Source organism: Amblyomma maculatum, chromosome 1, assembly GCF_055883805.1.
Source record: "Amblyomma maculatum isolate TAMU_Amacu chromosome 1, ASM5588380v1, whole genome shotgun sequence".
In the NCBI taxonomy this organism is placed as follows: domain Eukaryota; kingdom Metazoa; phylum Arthropoda; class Arachnida; order Ixodida; family Ixodidae; genus Amblyomma; species Amblyomma maculatum.
Window position 1 is genome coordinate 340932482 of NC_139344.1, and position 22933 is coordinate 340955414.

At 48.8% G+C, this 22933-nt stretch overlaps 1 protein-coding gene across 2 annotated transcripts in view; it reads left to right on the top strand.

The window, feature by feature from the left end:
- LOC146207588 (uncharacterized) overlaps positions 1–22933 on the top strand; it is a 332089-nt gene that overhangs the window by 291088 nt on the left and 18068 nt on the right. For both annotated transcript variants that reach the window (XM_084588865.1, XM_084588859.1), the window contains one exon: positions 6048–6351. In XM_084588865.1, coding sequence (XP_084444991.1) covers positions 6048–6351 — 304 coding nt within the window. The remainder of the gene's footprint in view (positions 1–6047; positions 6352–22933) is intronic.

A 22933-nucleotide genomic window follows, 5' to 3' on the forward strand; every position in this document is an offset into this window, starting at 1 on the left:
AACGAAGAGGCGTCCGTATGCCGTGCGATGTCAGCGCACGTTAAAAAACCCCAGGTGGTCGAAATTTCAGGAGTCTTCCACTACGGCGTCTTTCATAGCCTGAGTTGCTTTGGGACGTTAAACCCCACAAACTAAACCAATCTATATAACGAGGTCTAACCGCATTCAAGTCTTTAGGCCACCAGATTTATTTTTGAGCCACTTGACTGAGCAGAATTGCCTTCGAAGCTCGGAAAATTTGCATGAGTGAAAACAAGAGAATTCCTATCCAGAGGTATACATACAACTTCGAAGGCGCTCTAAGCACTCGACTATAATGCTCAAGCAAAACCCTATACAAACGGAAAACTTGAACAAGACTGCACGTCTCGGCAGAGTCCTTGCCTCGTATATAGGCTCTAAAATTTCGCTACTGGGGCGTGCTGAAACGAGCAACGTTTTATAGCCTACTTTTTTTTTTGTTACTTTTTCCTCTTTTCGTTTGGTATACGCAGTGGTTCCTTGTTCGGATGTTTTATATCCGCGCCCGCAGCACTTGAGATTGCAGAGGGACGGGAATGAAATGAGGCGATGCATTAGGCCGGCCTCGCATAATTTTCTCGGCTCCCTGGCATTTCTCGAGCAGCTGTGGGCCCCGCAAACAATGGTTTGCCTCGGGGCAATCGTGCAGATGGACCACGCACGCGCGTGCTCTACATTTGTGTGTCAGGGCCGGGGAGTTTGCATCTCGGTGAAGGTGCGCCGCGTTCAATCACAGACACCGGCCTCGCGCGTCGCTGCCAGCGAGCCTGCACTGTCGAGACTGTTCGTAAATAAGCGTGACTGCGTCATCATGTGCTGATAGACGGAGGGGTGTTCAGTGGCTTCCAAGGCTTCTTGATACCCAGATTTGGCGCGTCGAAGCCATCGAGGATGTGCTACCATATATACGCGTTTTCTTTATATTTGAGCATTTATTTCTGGACCTGTGAACAAGCGTAATTAACGGCCCGGTATATGGTCAGCCTACAGTCGCGACCGGCGCCCTCAAGCCTGTTGTAAAACGAGCGCATTTATTATGTTTGTTTCTACCACCTCTATATATAAAGTGACCTAATAGCTGCCTCAGTCGTTTTCAGCGAAATGGCTGTCGTAACTGGCATGGGTTGTTAGCCCCATAGTTGCTAACAAATTAATGTTAAAGATAGCCCATTACGTTTCTAACAAGATTTGTGCGCGATGCAGTTGCACAAAATCTCGCAACGACGTTTGAATGTATGAAGCGGGACACAGGCCATCGTTAAGCGCTTACGGATCACTTTGAAAGTGAATTGTAAGTTCGAAATTGTCACTGCTTCGAGCATCTCCTCCGTTACCTTGACAAGCACAGCACATTTCTTTATTATTAGCGGCTAGAGTTGGCTTGATTCGACTGTTACTTCCTGTTCCCATGTCTCGTTAGTTTCTCTCAGCCTGACTGTAACTCCAATTCTCCTCTGCATTCATTACAATCTGTATAGCCACTCTATTTCGACTTTCGCCTACGTATACGTTTCGGAAGTTAGGGTCATATATTCTATTTCACTTGCATTGTTTTCTACCACCACTTGTGTCGCTTTCTGGATGGGAAGAGGAAGATAATTTCCTCTTGAACATTTCCTTGCACCAGACGGCAATGTGCGATCTGACGAGCGGCGGGACATCTCGTTTGTTTTACCCTCTTTTTCGAAAGCTCAGATGAATCTGCTTGTAGTAGACTGCGAAGCTCTCCGATCTCCAGCGTTCTGGTCCCCTCTCCGATTTTAGGACTTGCACGGATGATGCAATGTGTCCACTACACGGCTTAGCAGAAAAACCGATGCGCTCTTTTGACAGAGGGCGTACAGACAGAGTCACGAAACTCCTTTGGTTCCACATTTAACGTTCGCGTATATCGCGCACGCCACCTGTCCTGCCATTAACTAGCGCGCCCATGCGACCAAAGGGAGCACTGTAGTAACACTTGACGCACTGCCCACCAACGGATAAATCGCGCAACGTCGAAAAACGTGCGCGATTCGCCGCCGCGGCTCGCGCCATATGCTTTTCATGTATACGCAGCAGCTGACGACGCCGACTGACAGGTGGCCTGCGCCGGCCTCGCTGTACTCTATTACGAGCGTGTGCGATTCCAGTTCTGCGTGCAAGGTGTGATCGCGTGGGCAGTGCTTGTTATGGAGCTGAGGCAGCGCACCACAAACGAGCTCGCCAGGGGCGCCAAGCGTGGGTTCCTCCGCCGCCACCGGCCGGAGGAATAGCCATTCACCTCAGACCTTCCCCGCCTTGTGTCGCGCTTCCTACGCGTGCCGTCCACCGCGCATATGCGCTACCGCGGAACCACAACAGATGCGGAGTCCCGGCGGAGATTTACCGTCGTCGGCTCCGCTTCTGTTCGCTCCTGGGAGTCGCCGTGAGCCTACCGCTGTGAGAAAGGGGCCGGAAAACGAGGAACATAGGGGGGACTTGGCTAGAGCCCAGTGGAATCGGGCTGTCGAAATGATTTTCGCCCGCTTAAGACGAATCGCAATTCGCACGTTAAATGGCACGTAGCTACTGTTTAGAGTCAGCTGTTTAAAAATTCGCCTTACGCGTTCCTGGCAGGCCACATCTGAGTCACCTTATCGTTCCGAAAGCATTCCGAAAGGACTCATATGTCCATACCGGGATATTTGTCCGACGTTTCCGGACCGAACAGTGGCCGTCACAATCCTAAACGAAGTTACTGGCTAGCTTTTGGTACTCTGATTTAGGCAGTTTAATTTAGGAATTCCTTTTCAGAAGGCAGAAACGAGCTATATATGCAGTCATGTTGATGGACCGGTTGGATCGAAATTCTGCATAATGATTTCGATATAGCCTCGCCGCGGTGGCTCAGTGGTTAGGGCGCTTGACTACTGAACCCAAGGACGTGGAATCGAATCGCGTGGAGTGGTCGCTCTTCGTGGAGTGAGTGGTCGCTCTTCGTGGAGTGAGTGGTCGCTCTTCGATGGAGGCGAAAGAATAAGGCGCATATGTATAGTACATATATACGGCGTTTCTCGTAGCCTTAGTTGCTTCGGAACGTTAAACATCATAAACCAAACCAGCCAAACCAAAGCGATTTTGTTATGGTCTTCGGTGCCAAATCCCGGGCACGAATTTCGCGTGGGTACTGCTTCTGAATTTGACAAGACTACTGTGGCGGGATTAAAGCGGCTAAAGCCGTGTCCCAAGTGCTGCTCGCGTCTTGGAGCTGCCGTCTACTCTGAGAACTTAGACTGTGACTCTTTTCTGCATTCTTTGGCGCGTGTGACTATCCAGTCGAGCGAAATACTCTACTAGCAGTAGTCACCTTGTTGGTCTGGAGTGTGCAATAAAGGAATAAGGAAAGGAAACTACACTCGGGAGGAAAGGGTGCGGCTGTGAAGCACAAAGGTTTGGGCTTTCCGTAGGTTGACACAGCAAGCAGCGTATATTGCGTACAGTGCTTCCAGTGAGCGTTTTCAGCCGGGAAGGACTTTGCGGTCATCTGTCCTAGGCCGAGCGCTGCCGCAAACTAAGGAGCCTACATGTTGCGACGCGGCGCCCTCGCAAACGGCCGCACTGTCACCCCGAGCGAGCGGCGCCTGACCGGGTGTCATACTGGACGCATTGTACTAAGCTCTGTCGAGGTGCGTGCGTGCCCGTCGCCAGCCTCGCCTCTGGCGCTCATTATGCTCTACATATTCGAGACGGTGCTTCCCATGGAGGCCCGCAGTCTTGCAGCTCATAAATCTACCGTTCGCCCATGCGGCACGCCTTGTAGGCGGTGGCCTTATTTCATGAAGGCCACGACTACGGCGGCCATATAGTCCCATCCTCTACGGTGTGCTCGAGTCATCCAATAATGCTTCGCCCAATCTAATACACGGCTTCGGTAACGGCCGGGAAACGCGGCGTACGAAGCGCGTCGGATGCGCTCAACGCAGGAATTGGCGGGCGGGCACCGCTGCCGCCTTTCTCATCGACGCGCCGATCTCTCGGATGATGTGAGACCAAGGAGCGGAGGACTCGCGGCTCTCGCGCTGGGCAAACGAGCGCACGTCGCCATGAATTATTCATACCCGGGTGGCAACAAGAGCGCAACGCAGCCGTGACGCTTTGCTCCCCTCAGCAGTTTCGTATGACCGGGCCCGGCAATTTTGCCCGAGCTGCAGCCTCTTCATGGCCGGCAGATGATGTTGCGCGGCGATGCGGCAGCGAGAGAAGCTAGCAGCGCGGTTCTTCTAAATGACCGCCGCCACGAAGCCCCTCTCGTGATCTCATATCGTGCGACCATGCGACGGTGCATCTTCAATGTCACGGTCCTTCCAGTGCTTTTAAAATGCTCTGAAGTGCTTCTGTGGGGGTTGCGGGTGGCTGAATGAAAGCGGCCGGGCCACCTTTCTCATCATTTCTTGAGCAATTGGGACTCGCTATTTGTCACCCTGCATGCGTTCGACTTTGAGCTAAAGGCCGCACGCGGTCGAATGTCGGCTATGGAGGCCGTTTTTCATCAGATACTAGATGTGCATACGTGTAAGCTTGTTTGCTATGCGATGTCGTTGAAAATTGAAGTCGATCTGGAGCTCTCCACCACTGCAGCATTTATCACGGCCCGCGTGCGTATTTGAGACGTTAAACCTCAATGATCTTCAATTTTTCCTGTGCATCTTGTTTGTTAGTCCCAAGCATTGCTCGCAATAAACTCTGTATCAAATTCGGAAGTTCAGCGCCATTGATACCTCCTCTTCCTGGTCTGCTTTGGAGAGAGAGAGAAAAGACGAACGATGGATCCGTGAGTCCCGGCAGACAACTCCATTGCCACTCGTTTGGGTTACTCACTCTGCGGTGACGTGTCGTTCACAGCACGAAACTTACGGTTCTTGATTTACGGGAGAGAAGTGGCGGCTATCCTACAGATATATATGTGGGCCCGCCTTGTCAGAAGTCAGACTCAGCCGAGGTTCCGAGCTGTCGCGTTCTTATATGAGTGGCCTGTCCAACCGGTCTTCTAGAAAGGGGGGTTTCACGCCTTCTTTTAATTTTCTAGCGGTACTTGGATCTGACGCCAGATGGTGACAGCAGGCGTGACTATTTACTATTATGTGTTATTTTGTGTATGTGCCTGGTTTCTGGACACTATTTAATGTTTAAGTGGCGCTACGGTTCAGCAATTGCCGACAGAACCCGCAAAGCTAACCGCACCTGTAGCCAGCAAACAACCTCCATATCTTACCCAGAAGAAAATAAATAAATAAATATATGGGTGCGAAGTTATCTGAAACGCTACTTGCTGTCTCCAGCATATGATTCATATTATAATTGGGTGACATAGCCACTGGCACCTAAAAAATAAGTGGACATTTTGCTGGGACGGAGAGCTGGGAAGACAATGCCTTGCATCTACTGGAAGCGCAGGTTCTTCTCAAATGCATGTCATCCGGCACGTCTCGCCTTACACTGAGATTAGTGGCGGCTTTTCTTTGTTTGCATTCATTGCACATGAATCTCTCCTGTACCGGTTTGAGCCTAATCCATCTATAATCCAGCGCCATCTTCTATAATTCTGTACCGTTTTCTAGCCGGAGAGTGCGTTGCGAAATAGTGCTCTTGACTTTCGTAAAGGGGTCTATGTCATCGGATTACCTGAGGAAACGTCGTCTTTGACGCGAGGTACCAGTTTTATTTTTTTAGAAATTAACTTATGGTAAACCTGTATTGCCTCACCTTTTCCGAAACGTTGCAAGTATACACGTGATTAAAGTTGAGCCGAGATCCACAAGCCCTCTGCGTTGGTTTGGAAACTGAGATAAAGCTATCATTTTCACTTTTCTGCACCAAAAATGGATCAAAGGTTTGGTATAGTTTTCGCGATAGCGGCCCCGTTCCCTATAAAATCCGGCGTCAACGTGGTCGGTGTTGTGTGCGAAAAATTAGGCCTTTGCACCAAAAACCTGATGATGGACGATGATGACTTGAACTGGATCCTCCATAACTGACGTCACCCCTTCTTTCCTCTTGCTGTGCAGGAAAGTATGCCGCAACTGCAAGTGTCCCCGAGAGGAACACCAGGACGGTCCCATGGCGGCCAACCAGGCCGAGGTGGACCGGCTGCTGCAGAAGGCCTCTTCGCCGGCGTTCGCCACGTCGCCAACGCCGCAGCCCCACCACCCACATCACCCGCAGCACCCTCCTGTGCACTCGGCTGCCGCGGGGCCCAACCCGGGCCCCGGCAACACCGAGGCCGTCCAGCGCCAGTCGCACTCCGATGACGACAGTGGCTGCGCGCTTGAGGAGTACACGTGGGTGCCCCCTGGGCTCAAGCCCGAACAGGTATGCTGTGTGCACTGAGCGTTCACTTTTGCGTCGCGCTGATGCTACTACTGAACTGCACTAGGACTGCACTAGGGCATTCTGCATGAGAAGCTACAGCGAACTGAACTCTATCACTCTATACGCAATTTTTAATCAGTTCGGTATGTACCTTGCCGTTCACTACTTATAACCTAGCCGCCGACAAAGACGCTTGATCTAAGACGGAAGGCAGCAGAGGGAGTAATAGAAAAGGAAATGACGAGTGCAAGGCTATGATCAAATGCAGCTTGACGCTACCTGACACTGTGTTCCTCTCGACATGACTTGGCTTGTTATGACAGTTACCTTGATGACGGTTTTTCAGGCAAGGAAAAAAAAAAAAAAACGAAACAAGAAGTGGGAAGTGCGCAGTTCGCGCCTGCCCACTTCTCATCTCTCACGTCGTTCTTTCCTTGCGGATTTATAGACAAGCGTCAGAATGTGACACAACTGACATATGACAGCGCTGGCCACAGCAGTGACTGTACTTGTGTATATATATAATAGGCAAAAGCCGTCACCGTTGCATTTCTGCGTTGAAACCTAATCCGTTCATTTAATCCTCGCGCCTGCTCTTCGGACGTGCGACGAGCACGGAAAGGAGAAACTCACGCAACTCGTTCACGATTTACAGGTATGTTCACACGAGCGGACCGGATCGCGGACGGTGTGCGCGCGTCAGTATTCACTCCGCGCGCCGCATGACGCAAACGTCACTATTTTGACACACAGGGAGCAACATCAGACCTAGGAAGCAATTAAATGTCGCTAGCAGTGCTGTTTCTCAAGTTATAGGAATTTTCTCACTGAAGGGCATTCAGAATCACTAGAAGCCACGCTGGTCAAGCAGAATAAGCATGGCACACGGGGTTTAGCGTCTCGAAGTGGCATCGGCTTTGGGGGATTTGAATAAGCAGAATGGGATCAACCAGACAAGGACGCACATTTTAATATATGTCTTAAAGCATATGTCTGAGTAGCTTGCTCAGTAAAGTGCGTAATTTTCGCCAGAAGCTCGAGCAAGACGTCTGTACATACGTGCTTGCGCTGTTATCCCAAATCAAAGAGAACAAATCGATATTCTTGCTGACCTTGTATACGCGTTGCCTTTACAGCTAGACTTCGGTTTCTGCTGCAAACGTTTGTTTCATTAGGCAGAATAAAGGAAGTTGGCACACGCACTGAAGTTTAAAATAACAGAGATATCGTTTTTTTTTTTAATTCTAAGTAACTATGACTTAATTTACTAGTAATTTTCCATGTTCTCTATCGTGAAGATAAGTCTTTGGGCACGTTGCATAGGGATATATTTCTAAACGGTCAACAAAGCGCGTTATCAGAGTGGAACGAAGAGGCGTTGACTTTCAAAACTAATTTTTAACTCTCAAAATCTACCACTCGTCCTGCCTCGTCTTCGTGACCGTTTTATACTGCGCTTTGTTGACAATTTAATGATGGGGGAAACAGGAAGCATATCATGAGTTTCGCCATGAGAACAAAAGCTGCTTCATGTCATCCATGGCATCATCCTTCTTCTTAGATGCAGTCGGCTGGGATATGTAACTTTTTGTAACTTTTCATACGGAGAAGGAAGCAAGTACGACGTTCCGCTTGGTAATTCCATGCAAAAGGCGGGAGAAGAGGGGGGGGGGGGGGGGGGGGGGGGCTGGAGAAGTGCAGAACTGCTCCAAACATAAACAAAAATATTTTTACAAGCGACGCGGGCGCTTCCAAAAATTTGCACATGGGAGTTGTTTTCGCATAGACAGCGCCACCTGATGCAATTTAGGCATGCATGCTAAATCGTCGCTTACACCTCCGCGTCGCTGCCGACCGCAGCGCCGCCCGTCTCTGTTTATAAACATGACGCTTGCCTATACTGCATTTGCACTGCAATGGCAAGTTCCTTGCTTGCATTCTCAGTTCCTCTCCGATTCCAAAGAAAAAGCTGTCACAACGGGAGCTATCTGGCCGACCGATTCACGCTGCTCGTGCGTTGCGCCTGCCGCATATTCCGTGGGCTTAGTTTTGTTTCCAAATAGGCTTCGGCCGAGCGAAGCGACCGGAGTCGGGTTGCGCAAGCCAGTCACGGAAGGTGAAAGTTAATTCGACCGGTTCCCGGGGCCATTGACTACGGAATGTGCTTCGAGAAAGGGCGGGGAAAGCCAGGGCAGGGCTGGACTCCGAGGGGGGCAGCAGAGAACGGTGGCAAGTGGGCTGCGGTGGTGTTCTGTCAAAGGCGCCGGATTACAGGATGGAGCCTAGGAATGGGCGCACTAAAGAACAGGGAGGAGGAGGCTGTCCAAGAAAGCGAGCACGAATGATCCCTGCGGGCGGTGATGGCGTCGGTGCCGCCAATTACTGCTATTTGAAACGGCCCCGAGCGGTCCTGGCCGATACGCAGTGACCCCAAGCACGTATATATACACGGCCGCATTATTGCCGCCTTTCCCTTGGCTCCCCATCTTTCGGCTGCCCTGCTGCTATTCGTCTCCGCTGCCTCCTTGGTGATTCAGAATGGGCGATAATGATGCACGGAGGGAGGCGACCACGCGTCTAGCTGCCGCGCGTTTCGTTTTATGAGTAGTGGCTAGGGTACAAAATATGCAGGGAGGCTTCTTCTGGTGCGGGTTTCCGTACGAGGCTTATTCCGATGGGTGCATGCAGCGGAAGAATAGCTAGCTGCACAGGAAAGCGGGTTTATCTGGCTATGCTTATCCGTGCGTCCCTTGAAAGAGGAAGAACATGATTATTATTTTTTTTTTCTTTAATACTGAGAGAAGAGTACGCTGTTAGCGGAAATTAGGGCGCCTGTTTCTGAAGCGATTTTTTTGCAAGCTCTGGTCTAAGACTTCTTGTGCATTACATTTATCCGGGCTGTTTGCAATGGATCTCCCTAAGTTAAAAAACGGGCAATGTACGGAGGCAGTAACATACAAGTGTGAGTCAAAATTTCAGTTTGACTAAATCCTCATTATTCCGCATCCTTGGGAACAGTAGTCGAGCGCCGTAACCACTGCTCCACCCCGGCGGGTCAAACCAGAATAGTGCCCAAATGAAGTCGAATTTGGTGAAGAGGTTCCTGTAATGGGACAGAAAGAAAATAATTCCATAGAACAGAGTGGTGAATGTCTGGTGTTAGTGTCCAACCCAGGCCTTCTTCGATCCAGAGGGGCGTGCTAGGTGATACACATAGGCCACAAAGACAGCGTTTTGAAGGGTGCTAAAAATGCATTGTGGTGTGTGTGACGTAATAACATGTCTACTGTAGTGGCGTGCGTAGCGTGTCAAGTGGTGTAATTAGTGCATGGGTATTGCTGTTGCGTAGTATGAAAATAATTGGTTCACAGGAAGGGAAAGGTGCAGTGTCTGTCACACTTGTTTCTCTGCACACCTGAACGGGAGGTGGTGAAGGGTGGTTGTTCCTGGCCCTATGGGGCTGGGACGGTAGGTCAACGCCGCTTGCGGCGGGGGCTAGCCATCCACCGAATTTTTATCTGTTGTAGGCCGTCATTGCACCCGCCACCGCTTAGGTGGTGGACGACGGCTGTTGCGGCGCGCGTCTTTCTCTCCCTCTTCTTTTTCTCTATTCTCTGCTTTCTCTCTTCTGTCCGCACGAGGCAGCGGAGGGGGCTCAGCTACAGAGCCGGTAGCAGGCCCGTGCATTTTCTTTTCCTTCTTCCTACAGCTACAACAACAACAACACCTGAACCGCGCCGTAAGGGAAAAGGGGAATGTGGGAATTAAAGTGGAAAGAGAGAAAGAGGAGGCGTAGTGGAGGGCTCCGGAGTAATTTCGACCACCTGGTGATATTTAACGCGCGCTTGCATCGCACAGCAGACGGGCGCCACTTCGTTTCGCCTCCTTCCATATTCCACAGCCGCCGGCGGTCGGCTACTCTGGCACAGTATAGTCGGGCGTCTTAACCACTGCACCACAGCGGCGGGGCGCGTAGTATAACGTGTAGTGTAATTCGTGTACGAGTACTGCAATGGCGAAATATTTCATGTAATTATTATATGGATGCTATAGTTGCGTAGTATGTAGTGCAGTGCAATTTGTGTATAAGTAGTACAGTGGCGTAGTATGTTATGCAGCGTATAGTTCGTGTATGAGTACGGCGGCGTAGTATTCCGTGCAGTAATAACCTGGCCGGTGATTTGTGATTGGTTTATGGTTGATTGATGTAAAACATTAATACAATTGATTAATGTAAAAACAAAATGAAAAGAGAAACAAGGAAAAGAACGACAAGGCGCTATAGCGTTCTACCCTTTAGGCGAAAATTAAGCGATCGACCTCCAATTTTTTTTCTAGTCGTATTCGAGTCTCTCATACCGCGATGATGCCCATGAATTCCCAGTGTGTATCAGGCATTTGATTTGTACCAAGTTTACCGCATGGTTGTCCATTGTTAATGAACAGTGGGTGAACAGTGGGTGCAGCAAACTGGGCTTCTGGTCACGTCATCGTGCCGGTACTACTATTACTAGTAGTAGTAATTGTGGTGGTGATGGTGATGGTGGTAGTAGTGATGGTAGTGATGGTAGTAGTAGCAGCAGCAATAGTAGTAGCAATAGTAGCGGTAGTAGTAGTTGCAGTAGCCTTTATTAAGGTTATAGTAATGCGTTTATAATTTTGATTGTTATTAAAGCATTTGAGGCTATAACGTACTGAACGCAAACAACCGGTACACTCCTCATGCACACGACACCACCAAACAACATGCTTGAATATCCCGATGTAAAATATATTTCACCAGCAAGCGAACCCTGACTTTTCGGCTTAATGAGAAAGTTCGATGGAATCGACAGGGGTGCATGCAATTTGTCGGTCAGCACAAGGCGCGCCTGCATTAATACCTGTTGCGTCACGTTTTGTACACGTGTGTGAATCATGTCTCCATAGAATATTCGTTCTCATCCTCCTGTTTATTATTTTGGCTTCCTTTTTCTGTATGAAAATTCTCTGACCTCCCCGTTTTAGTTGGGCTTGATAAAAGCCTTGTCCACTTAAGTGTAGAGCTGTCTTTTCTATCCGCCCTTTAATGTTGGGCGGGCTTTCTGCGAGTCCGCCTTTGGTTCAAGTATAAAATAAGAAGTAGCGGATGGTGGGGCATCCACGGATATCAGGCGCGCTCGGATAATCACGGGGCGCTCGTAAAAACAGAGTACCTCGACCCCGCCATCTGCGACGGCCGAGGAGCTTTTGGCGCCGCTCTTTCTAAGAGGCACTCCGAGCTCGCAAAATTGTTCGTCCTTTTTAATGATCCGTCGTCTTACCTCGACCCCGCCATCTGCGACGGCCGAGGAGCTTTTGGCGCCGCTCTTTCTAAGAGGCACTCCGAGCTCGCAAAATTGTTCGTCCTTTTTAATGATCCGTCGTCTTACCTTGACCTCTCCTTTCTCTCGCCTGATTACGTCGGGGATCACTGATTACCGGGATCATTCCATTGCAGCCCATGTGTATATATGCTCACAATGTATATATAACGCCGTGTTTGTGTTGGCGCAGTGGCACTGGTTCCTAATATGCGCGCGCATTGGGACACACTTGAGTTTGCGAGTCACTGTTATCTTCAGCGCCGTGCCTTCTCATTGGGCCCCGTCGAAGTTCCCGGTGGCTCTGCATCTGGGTGGCATTTTAGGAGCGACATCACTTACACGAGGACGCTTTGGTGTAGCCGCACTCTGCACGAGTGCTTGTGCGTCGCACTTCTGCGCTCTTCTTGGTGGCCGCCCTGCATCACGTGAACAGTGATGCCATCTTCTTTAGACGTGGCATCAGAGACGTAGGTGGGACGGGGCATCATACAGAGCAAACGCTACCTGTTTTCTTATTATTTATTTTTTAATGCGGTACCGCTTCCACTCAGCCACTTTACTTGCTGTGTGATATCCGAGGTCCAGGCTCGGGCAGTATTGACGCTTGCCAGACAACTCATATCTGTGTCGGCGTTTTGCGTGACGTCACGAGGTCACGTGACATGGCCGAATTGTCATGAGCTGCCATCTTGAGTAGCACTTTTGACATAGGAATCGAACCCGAAGGGACCCGGGGATCCCGAGTCAGACGCAAGCACGGCTTGGTTGAAGTGGAGATCTAAACCTATTTTGAGTGGTCTTTCATATCATGTGGTAGGTAAAAGCTGTATGCTAATGAATATGTAAATCCGAAGTTCTAGCCCACCTAATTCGCATGATCAGTCAACTTAGCGAAATCGGCTGCATTTTTCACGGCGACGTGTGTTGAGTTGAAGGAGGAGAGGAGGGTCGTCATTTTTGATCACATATCTTCGGTGTTAATGAAGATAACTTAACGATTTTTGCTGGACGGTGACTGGTGGTAGAAAGCCTACTGCTCGTTCGCTTTTTTTAGCCTTAGTAAATTTCTTTTCACAGTCCCTTTAAGCTGGCTTATGGTGATGATCATGGTGATGACGATGACCACCAGACGAACCTGATGATGACCGTACTCATCGCCACGACCGTCTACCTCCGGGACACTCCGGACGCTAAAAGTGAGCGCCAGTGATGTAAGAGGCGTCGGCGTCGCTCCATGAGGGGCGCCTGAGGGCCACATATCATCCCCCTGGAGTGCGTGTGTGTGGTCAAACGAGGTCTTCTCTTCCCTTACTTTTTTCTTTTTCGCCGCACTGCAGCAGCTGCATTTTCGAGTGCGACGACTCTACGTTGAGCAATAAAGACAAAAACGACCAGAGAAAGAAAGAAAAAAGTCCCACGCTAAAGAGAAGGCGTATTTTTCCGGATGCCCACAGGGCTCGCTCTAGCGTGACAGCAGGTGTCCCTCGCCCTACTGCCAGACATCGTGCACTCTTGCGTTTTTCACTCTTCGAAATGCAAGGGCTTCTTTTCTTTGTTTGTCTTTTGCTTATTCTATCATTTCGCTGCTTTTTTTTTCTTGCTTATTTTCCGCATCAGCAAGTGGAAAGCGAAATGATGTATCTTTCGTTCTTTGCTTCCCAGACATAGAGCGAAGAGTCTAGTTTTAGTACGGAGTGTCTTGCCGCGGGGCCTGTTGTTAAAAGCGATGTTCGTACCACCGAGCATCCGTCACACGGAAAAAGACGCTTTCTACTGGTACGCCTAGTGGTGCAGTGCCCCATGCGGAAAACAATGGTTGGCTCGCTTTCTGGCTGGTTCGATGGCGTCGCTTCTTCCATCTGTGCGAGTGGGCGCGGCCGACTTAAACGACCGTTCGGTGCTCACGACACCGCCCCCGACGTCTACTGTGGCGTGGCCGGCCGCTTTGTCCACGAACTGGACGTCCGGTCATCGCGGTGGTTCTGACGCGGATGGCGATGCCGTATTCTTCAGCAGACTGCACGTTGAAGCAGCTGAAGCTGCGATGCTGCCAACGAAAGAGAAAGACCACTTTTGGAGCTCAGACAGCGCTTGTTTCAGCTTGCTCTGCTGGCATCGGTACACTTTTTTATTGTTTGCTTGAAGCAAAGAAAAACAAAGATTCACATGTGAAACGTTGACCGTAACTGCAGAAGAGACTCCTTCCCATCGATGTTTCGTAGAAGCCCATGTGTATTCTATCGAGGTTGCAGTTCCTCTTTGTATGGCACCCCTTTCTTTCTTTCACGTCACTATTCTCCTAAGCTCGTCTGGCTTATAGAATACACTTATATGCATGTAGCATAAAATACGCGTGGCTGTGCACGAGGTATAATGCTTTTAAAGACACTGGTGGTCTTTACTTTGCCATCCGTTCGAGCGCTGCAGTTCCTCAGCCGGACTAAAGCGGCGGTGCCGAGCGCCCCGACCTTTGTAGTTCAGACGTGGCGCTCTTAACGCAAATGCGCGGCCGCTAAGTGCGGGTGCAAAATTTAGTCCGCTAAAGTGAGGCGTGCTAACCTTATAAGGCACTTTAACATCTCAAAACAATAACAATTATGGATGAGGATAACTAAACTAAGATGTGTAATAACACTGATTTTGAGGCATATATATACCTGCTGTCAACGAGGTGGACTCAATTTTAATGGGAATTAACAATACTGCATGCTTTCAGTCCGGTTCTGAAGAGAGCTGCGGGGCTGTAGAAGAGAAGCAAGCGTGCAATGTCATTGTCGTTTTCGACCTTCTCTCCCTCTCTCGGCTTGTTATCGTAACTTCAGAAGCTGACTGCCTAATGACGTAGAACAGCTCGTTTACTGCTTCATAAGTGGCGCAGTTGCGGCTAGGTAGAAGAAGCCTGAAGTGGCGGAACTTTCGTGCTCTTAAGCCGAGGCATGCGCCATCTATTACGCCACCTTTGTACGCTTCCCGTTGGCGCTCTAGTGTTTTGTGTGGATCACGTGCGCTCATAGCTGAGTTTGTTTTTATGTCTAGTACATAAGCGCACTGGATTATAGCCGGAAACGCTTTGCTTCAACCCCTTCATCTGATTTCGCCGTTAACCTTTCTGGCTATCTCGTTCTCAACAATAGAAAAACAATGGGAAATGCTCGTGTCGGCTGCAGGCGAGAAGGAATCTGAGTGTGCAGACCGTTTATGCCGGACATAAACATGCCTACACAAACGCACACCCACCGTTATTGCTCTTGCATTGCTTTTTTTTTTTTTTTTTTTTTTTTGCATATACACTCTTCCTTTCCCGTCTTTTTGTCTGTTGGTATAGCTGCTGTTTTAATTTTGATTCCTCGATGGGCTGCTTTGAGGCCTCCACCTGCATCCAAGCCGGAACTCGTCTTCGCCGCTCTGTTCCTCTCCGCAGATTCTGCCCGGCTGATATATGTATAATATGCGTTTCTTGACCCGTGTGAGCGTGTCGGCAGGGGCCAAATGGCCGGTAAAACGAAAGTCGCCACCGTTTTTCGCCTTGTTTGGCGTTGCGCCCGGAGACCGCTTTGGCGCAGGTCGCTCGATTTGCACTTTCCAGCCGCCGCCGCCCGGCCGGCCTGCTGCTGGAGGAACCTGCGATGGTGATCACAACCGGACTTGTCTTATGGCGTTTTTACGACGCTTTTGTCGTTGATCGTGTCCGTCCCTCTTTCCGTCTCTTTTTATCGTTTGTTTTTTTTTTTTGTACCGCCGCCTGGTGGAGATGAGAAGATAACTAGAGATTGTCGGGTTGAATTTCAGTTCCAAGTTCATCGTTAAAAAATATAGCAAGGACAGATTGTGGCACCTATAGCGATAGTTCCCAGGCCAACAGGGGCAGAAAGTGTGGTCGCACGAGTTTGTCGCGGAAACGGCTGCGCTAATTTGTTCTCTCGCGAGCGATAGTGGAGTACCTCGAGCGCGATCTTAAAGAGTAAAACGAATGACTTAGTTTTCAGTGAGCTGTGTCCTTGTCCTACGTAAGGAGCTTGCTTTGTGTGCAGATATGCTAACTGGTTGTAGACGCAAACACTTTGGTCTTACGATTACCATCTTGCCAAGATCTAGTGAAGTAAGTTTGGACGTCTGTAACAACGCTGGACAGCAGAGGCTCACACGAAGTAATTCTACACGAAGTAATTCTTAAAGTGACCCAACGATAAGGTACCGTACGAGAGTGGTATATACTAGCTTTGTGCCGACTTACTACCTGTTTCCACAGAGCGATCTTGGTGACCCTTCGCGGCTCTTGTGTTGCTTGCGCCGTGCCTCAGGGTGACAGCAGAGAGGCGAAAAAACGTCGCAAGCTTAGTGCGTATGTTTCACGCGCCAAAACGTGAAAAGAAACTTCAAAATGCAATATTATGTGATGTGTTATCGTGCCTTAATTCCAAAAAGCTCCAGTAAAAAAAAATCAGTGCCGTCAGCAGGCGTAGTCGGACTTTTATGACGCCGATACGAAATTGCGCTCGCGAGTCACGATTTTGCATAGCTTGTCGGATGACCAGACCACGACGATAATGGTCGGACTGACCTTATCGCCGCTACAGAGCTGATTTACGCTTCTCTCGAAGGAGCCGCGCAGCTCGGCACCAAATAGAACCAAGGGAGCGATTAAAACATGGAGCAGAAGCCATCTCCAAATCAAGAACGTTATCTGATGTTCTCCAGTTAAGTAAAACAAGGGACCTTAATTGCGGACACAGATTGCGCAACCAGTGTAACAGGAAAAAGAAATGGAAGCGTTCCTTGATGCGCGTTAGTAACTGTAACTAATTCCCTGCTAATACTACACGGCTAGCGGCACTTCAAACAGTTCCAGCACATATGTATATGCACATCCCCTTCTTGTTCCGCTACTTGTCGTGATGCCGATTTGCCACTGTGGCGCAGTTACATCCGAGGGACTAGGCGCAGGGGTGACGCTTGCATGGGGTGCTTGGACCTATACAGAGAGACCGCCGAGTGCACGGCTCCTAATTGTCGCTAATCGCACCAGTAGTATACCAAGCCGCGCCCGGGAGTGTTTTTCTCGGAATCGCGTGCGTGATTTGCGCAACGCATGAAGCTCTGGGAGCGATCTGGGCGGCACTGCCGTATTCGTCAAACCGGTCTCTAAATGCCGCCGCCAACTGTCAGAGCAAATAACAAAAATAAAAAAAAGACTGAACTGAGGGCGAAACTGCAGGGAAGAAGGGAGGGTGTCGCAAATAAGCGGTGGTAGTCGCGCCACACAGGCACATCCTGTCACTGGTAGCTTCAGCCAGCGCTGCTTCAAGAGCTCTCGATTATTACCGCTTTTGCATTTCCTATATAGTGAAGCCTGCTCGGATTGCCGATCGATTTCGGCGAGTTCTGTGTACAGGCATTTTGCTTTAGTCTTTATTTTTTACTTGCTTGTGTTTCTTGCGTTCAAAGCCATGCTTTCGGATGACGTCAACTTCTGTGCATGTAGTAGCCCGGACAGTTCCCATCCGAAGTCCTTTGCTCTCGTATTCCCACTTGCGAGTATACGTGTGGTCAAATGGCTCCCTGCCTCCGGCCTTGGAAATCGAAGGGTACGTTTGTGCATTTCGTTCTTGACAGGCAGGCCTGCGCAGAAAGGTGTAGGGGGGCGTGGTATGGGAGTTGCTGAAGCGCAAAATCGCGCGCACTTTCCTGGTTTGTTCATTTTCCGCAGCCTATCTTCCGAATCCTTTCGCCTTTGCATTTTTCCTGTTGTTTTTACTGTGACGCCTGTTCTTGAAAAGAGCGTCACGTGTAAGCTTGTTTACTGTTTTTTTTTTTCTCCTTCCTTCCTTAGCACTTACTACTCCTGTGGCTTGACTTCGTTCAGGCCTTCGTGCGGCCTTGCCACCTCACTATTTTTTTTTTTTTAACGCGTCCACGCGTTCTAAAAGAGACGCATGCCACGCTATGCGTGGAAAACGTCGATAACCCCTGTATTTTTTTTTGCCTTTACTATTTTCTGGGGGTCTCACCCCTCTCTTTCTCTCTCTCTCTATTCTTGCTTTCTTTTTTTTTCCTAACACGAGGCTTGCCCATGGGCGGCAATTAAAACGCGACGAATTAGACAGTTCTCAGTGGCAATCAGCAGGATCGAATGCATTTAGCTTCTTTCCGCTCCTTTATCTTGAGGGAAAACTTCGCTTGGTTGCGTGTGTCAACACCTGACACGTCTTCCACCCGCTGTGGCAGTCCACTTGGGCGTCTTCAACAAAGTTTATCTCTCCTCTTTTTCTGGTGGGACTTTCCCGCGCCTCTTTACAAAAAGCGCGCGTGAACGTGACGGAACCCGTTTTCCGGTCCACGGCGGTTCCTCGAGTGTACCCGGGGAACGCCGTTTGGAGAACGTCACTTACAACACCCTCCTTGGGCGCACCTCCGATAAGTTTTTGCACCGCGAGTTAAGACCATCAGTAGTGACAAAGTTGAGCAGCCAGTTATACTGCGCTCCGAGCGCGCGAGAAGGAATGCGCCGTCACTGCCATCTGGCGGCTGCTTTTTGAAACCAACAACGCTACACTTGAGGCCATGATGACGATGAAAAACATTTATTTTTATTTTAAATACAGGGAGCCGGTGGTTTGGCGGCAGTGCAGAGCAGAGCAGCGAGTGTCATAACTGCAGACTTCATTTCTCGCTGAGACATTTTTATTTACTGCCTTAATTGTTTTCAAAGCGGAAGCTTGAGGAAATTCGTCTTTTTATAACTGTTGCTCCAGACTGAGTGGAATTTTGCTTATAAAGCTATGGTCATTAAGGGTCGAGGATGAGGCGGAGAGAAGGCAGCAGAGTAGCTGTAATTGATGTGAACAGGATCCCATCGGAAGGGCCTTTCTTCATCTGACTTGCTGATATTGTTTCTCTTGTTATTTTGGAAATAAAAGCACGTTGCTTCGTTTATGCTGGCAAGATAATGCATGTGAACGCAGTCAAAGTATTATGGTGAAAAAGAAAGAAAAGAACAAAAGCTGCCTATTTTGATACTGTACCGCCGCAGTGACCGCGGGCACGAAGCGGTCGCGCAGTAACGCGCATTCCTCGCTGTCTGGAATCTGTTGCTGAAAACTTAACCCTGGATGGAGGAAGGTTGCTACAGAGACCTCGACAGCGGTACAGGCTTCGCTCTAGCAAGCAAATAGTAACGTATCTTTTTAGACGAACATGAAGGGGTAAGAAGGGCATTTATAAGGGCTTTAATTATTTGACCTTTAATAACGTCATGTTCTATCCCATTTGTAAACAAGATACTTTCTTTCCCTCTCTGTGCCCCCCCCGCCCCCCGCCCCCCCACACACACACAAACACTTCCCGCCATGATGTCATCATCATTGTCGCGAGCGGCAGGAAGTATATCCCAGCTTTAACTCCAGGTTTCTAACACACACGGTTTCTTTCTTTTCTTTTTTTTTTTATATACCGAACAAACGTTAAACATAATCATCGTGCTCTGCTGTCGACATCCCAGCCTAGCACCGTTGCACGCGCGTCTCTAAGCTCGCAAGGTCGTCAAGAAACCGAGACACGACCTTCCGAGAGACAGATAATTCCTGCTGCTTGAGGCTTCCTTGGCTGCCGGTTGAACGACCGCCATGTAGGAGCACGCCCCGAGACTGCTTACGTGTGATGACTTGTCTTCGAGTGCCCTCGTCGCGTCGCCAAATGAGCGCCCTGAACCCTTGAGCGGGCGAGACAAAGGCTGCGAACCTACCCGCCCTGCTTCACGTGGAACGACGCAGCTCTGCGCACCTACACTCCCCCTTTCCTTCAGCGTCCCGAGGCGGCGGCGGTTCGGTGGTTATGTGTTCACATGTAGACCCCTAGGACGCGGGCGCGGTCCCGACTACGGAAGGAGCGTTTCGATGCAGGCGAAACGCAAAAGAGGCCCGGCAGCTGTGCTATGTGAGCAACACGTCGAGGAACCGTAGGGGTAGTCCATATTTCAATTTACTCACAGCCTTTCATCATGGTAGCCTTCCTTTCTCTTTCCCTTCGTTGGGTTTTCCCCTTTCTTTCTCTGAGCGGGTAACGGTTCTACAGAGAAGGGAGGGATGCAGTACTCCACTTTTCCTTTTCTCAAAAAGGGAAGTAAGGAATATCGGGCAGGAGAGCACTTCCAAAGGGATCAACATATAAGAAAAATCAGAAGCTTTGCACCTTTTCTTTTATTCCTGAATTATAATCAGTGTTTGATATAAAACTTTTTTTTTTTATTTCATGGGCATTCATTCATGTAATCGCCCCTGCAATTGGCTATGATGCGACCATACTTTGCGCACTCGATAAAGTTCTGACCCTTTTCCCGAAGCAAAATAAAAACCATTGCTAAGCGTGGGATGCAATGCGAGGAAGGAAATAAATAAATAAAAAAAAAGGTCGAAAGTAAACGTAGAAGTGAGGAGGACGGCGGCAACATGAAAAAATAGGGCTACCTATTCAGTGTAGGAAGATCTTACAGTTACAGCATTGAAGTCAGCCAATGAAGAGCTGCGGAGACGTAAAGCTGCTCGTGATTGGCTGGCAGGAACGGCGCATACCAAATCATAAAACGCAACCATGAACCGTGCGTACGACGCCAGCCAATTGCAACAATTATTTTGCACGCGAGCAAATTTTCAAGTGCGTGTGGTTCCCAATTAGCTAACGAAGGAAAAATGGTCCTAATCAGCTTGTGAAAGTGCGCCTGTGACGCTTAAATACGGCATGGACGGCTGTGCTGTCGCATTGACCGGCTTCTTGTCAGAAGCCCGCCAGAGCTTCCAGCATACAGTGTATAGTCCGTTCAGCTACATGGTCTTACTCAGTGGTATCTATGCGGTGCTGAGGTCTTAAAAAAAGAAATAAGAAATAAAAAAAAGGTGACGTGACTGTCTGCAGCGTGCACACGCAATATTAGACTGTATTGTTATGTATGCAGCGCAGATGGGCGTCGAGTGCGCTTCCATTCGGGAGCAGTTGTTTGACGCGAAGGTCGGCAATCACCTTGATGACGGGGCCACAGTTCAGCCCAGCAGCAGCTCTAAAGTGCTGCCTAGTAGAACAAAGGAGACCTTATTATATGCAGGACGTCAGTCGCCGACCTTGCAAAGGAGATGCCTTCCTGCTCCCCTTTGTAAGCCTTCCCTCAGCTCCACCCCCCTCCCGTCTCACCGTGCGGTAATTCAAGAAGATTCTAAAAAAATTAAAGCTTTTGCTAGAGCAGCCAGAGTTCGTTTCTCTCTCTCTCTCTCTCTCTCTCTCTCTCTCTATATATATATATATATATATATATATATATATATATATATATATATATATATATATATATATCGTTGAGCCCGCATATTTCTGCAGTTGCATGTACTGCGTGGGGTATGCCCTAAATTGTCATTCGTACACGCTTCCGTGGTTTTATCTTTCTGGGGTATAGTGGAAGCGGAAGTCTTTCTATATCCGCTGTTCTAGCTCGATCATTCATTCACACTAACGTACTATAACCCGTGTGTAATGTTTTGCCTTTTTTACGACTGCATATCCGCCAGCTCGTGGAATGTACATCTTAATGTGTTCAGTAGTCAACATATCTCATGTAATGCTGCTAGACTATATGTAGCTCCTGTTGTTGGTTGTAGAACTATCTTTGTAGAACAATTTCTCTTTAACTACGAAGATTCTGAGAAAGCGCATAGCTTTCCTTTGTAGCCGTATGGCTGCGCTTGGGTGGATGTCAATGAGTAATTACTCCCTTATTAACTATCTGAGTTTTGGCAATAAATTATGAAACGAAAAAGCTTCATGTTGTAAACGTGCTGCAGCTTATCGTGGTGACAGGTTTTTGACCGTCGATAAATTTTGTATGTGAAACAGCCGAATGGGAAAAGCACCACACAGCAAAGAGGACGCGACACTACGGACGGAGCAGTAGAACTGGAAACATCGACGTCTTTCTCGTTCGCCTGTTGTGTCTCTTGAGGCATGAACGAACTAACTCAGATCCAGATCATCCGAGACCGCCGCCTGTTATTGTAATTTCAATTTCAATTTTATTTCCCAGAACTTTATTTCCCAGGGGTGACTGCCTGGGCTAAAAGCTGCGAGTAAACAGCTTGACGAGGCCCAGCCCAGGCAGCTGTTACAGGACAGGCCAGCGTACAATAAAATAATATACATACATATCAAGAAGCAAATACATTTTTTTTTCATGCCTTAAAAGCAGCAAACCGGATCACTAATGTAAGTAATGCAATGCAAACATAGGCACCTCACAACAGCATCTGAATATCAGTTCAGCAAGAAAAATAAACTAGCAGGATATATTAATAGAATCACTCTGAAAAACAAACAAACAAACAAATTACCGCAGATAGTGCACACTTTAACAACGCCTTACTGCGAAATTATAACGGAGGTCATGAATGAAAATAAGGGAGAACTTTATAACTGTGGAAAACACCATCGGGTTACATAATTACAAACACTGACGAATGTCTGCCGGTGCATGCTTTTATCCTTCTCGTCTTCTCCCTTCTTCCCATATTCTCTCGAGCCGAATATAAACCTTATTCATTGCTTGGCGACGCTATGTCGTGCTGTGACGGCCACCATGCATTTTGTAACACTGCATATATTAATAGTTAGGTGCAGCACACTTTGAGCACAGGCGGGCGGAAATGCCACCGAGAAAAAGAGAAATACCGTATTTTCAAGAACGGAGTTCTCCAAGTGTGTGTGTGCTGCGCGGATGTGTACACAGGTTCGGACTTAGCACTTTTTGGTGAAATACCACGAAAGACGATTATGCATTGCACGGAAATGACCCGTTATAAATGCAGTGATCAATGACATTCTGGAGCTTCCTTATTACTGTTTTTGAGCCATGCTTGCACTGCGCTTTTGCTGCCAAGCGGGTTGTACGTTCAGATGCAACTAGGCAGACTCAATCAGTAACCTTGTTTGTCCGGCCGCAGATACAGTTCCTCGTGTAGCAGCTATTTCCACTGCTGCGTTGGTCCAGCAAGGGTATCAGTTCAAAGTTGAGTTCACTGCGCCAGTCAGTTTACTACAGGTCGTCCGTTCCGCGAGTGCGCGCGTACGTACCGTTCCGATCCGTGAACCGCGGAAAGGGGAGTTTTGCTTGACAGAGCTATAACACTCCCTCAGCAGTCCAACTTAACTCCGCAAAACCGCCGCGAAAGTACGCACCAGGCGACCGACAGGCCTCAAAAATT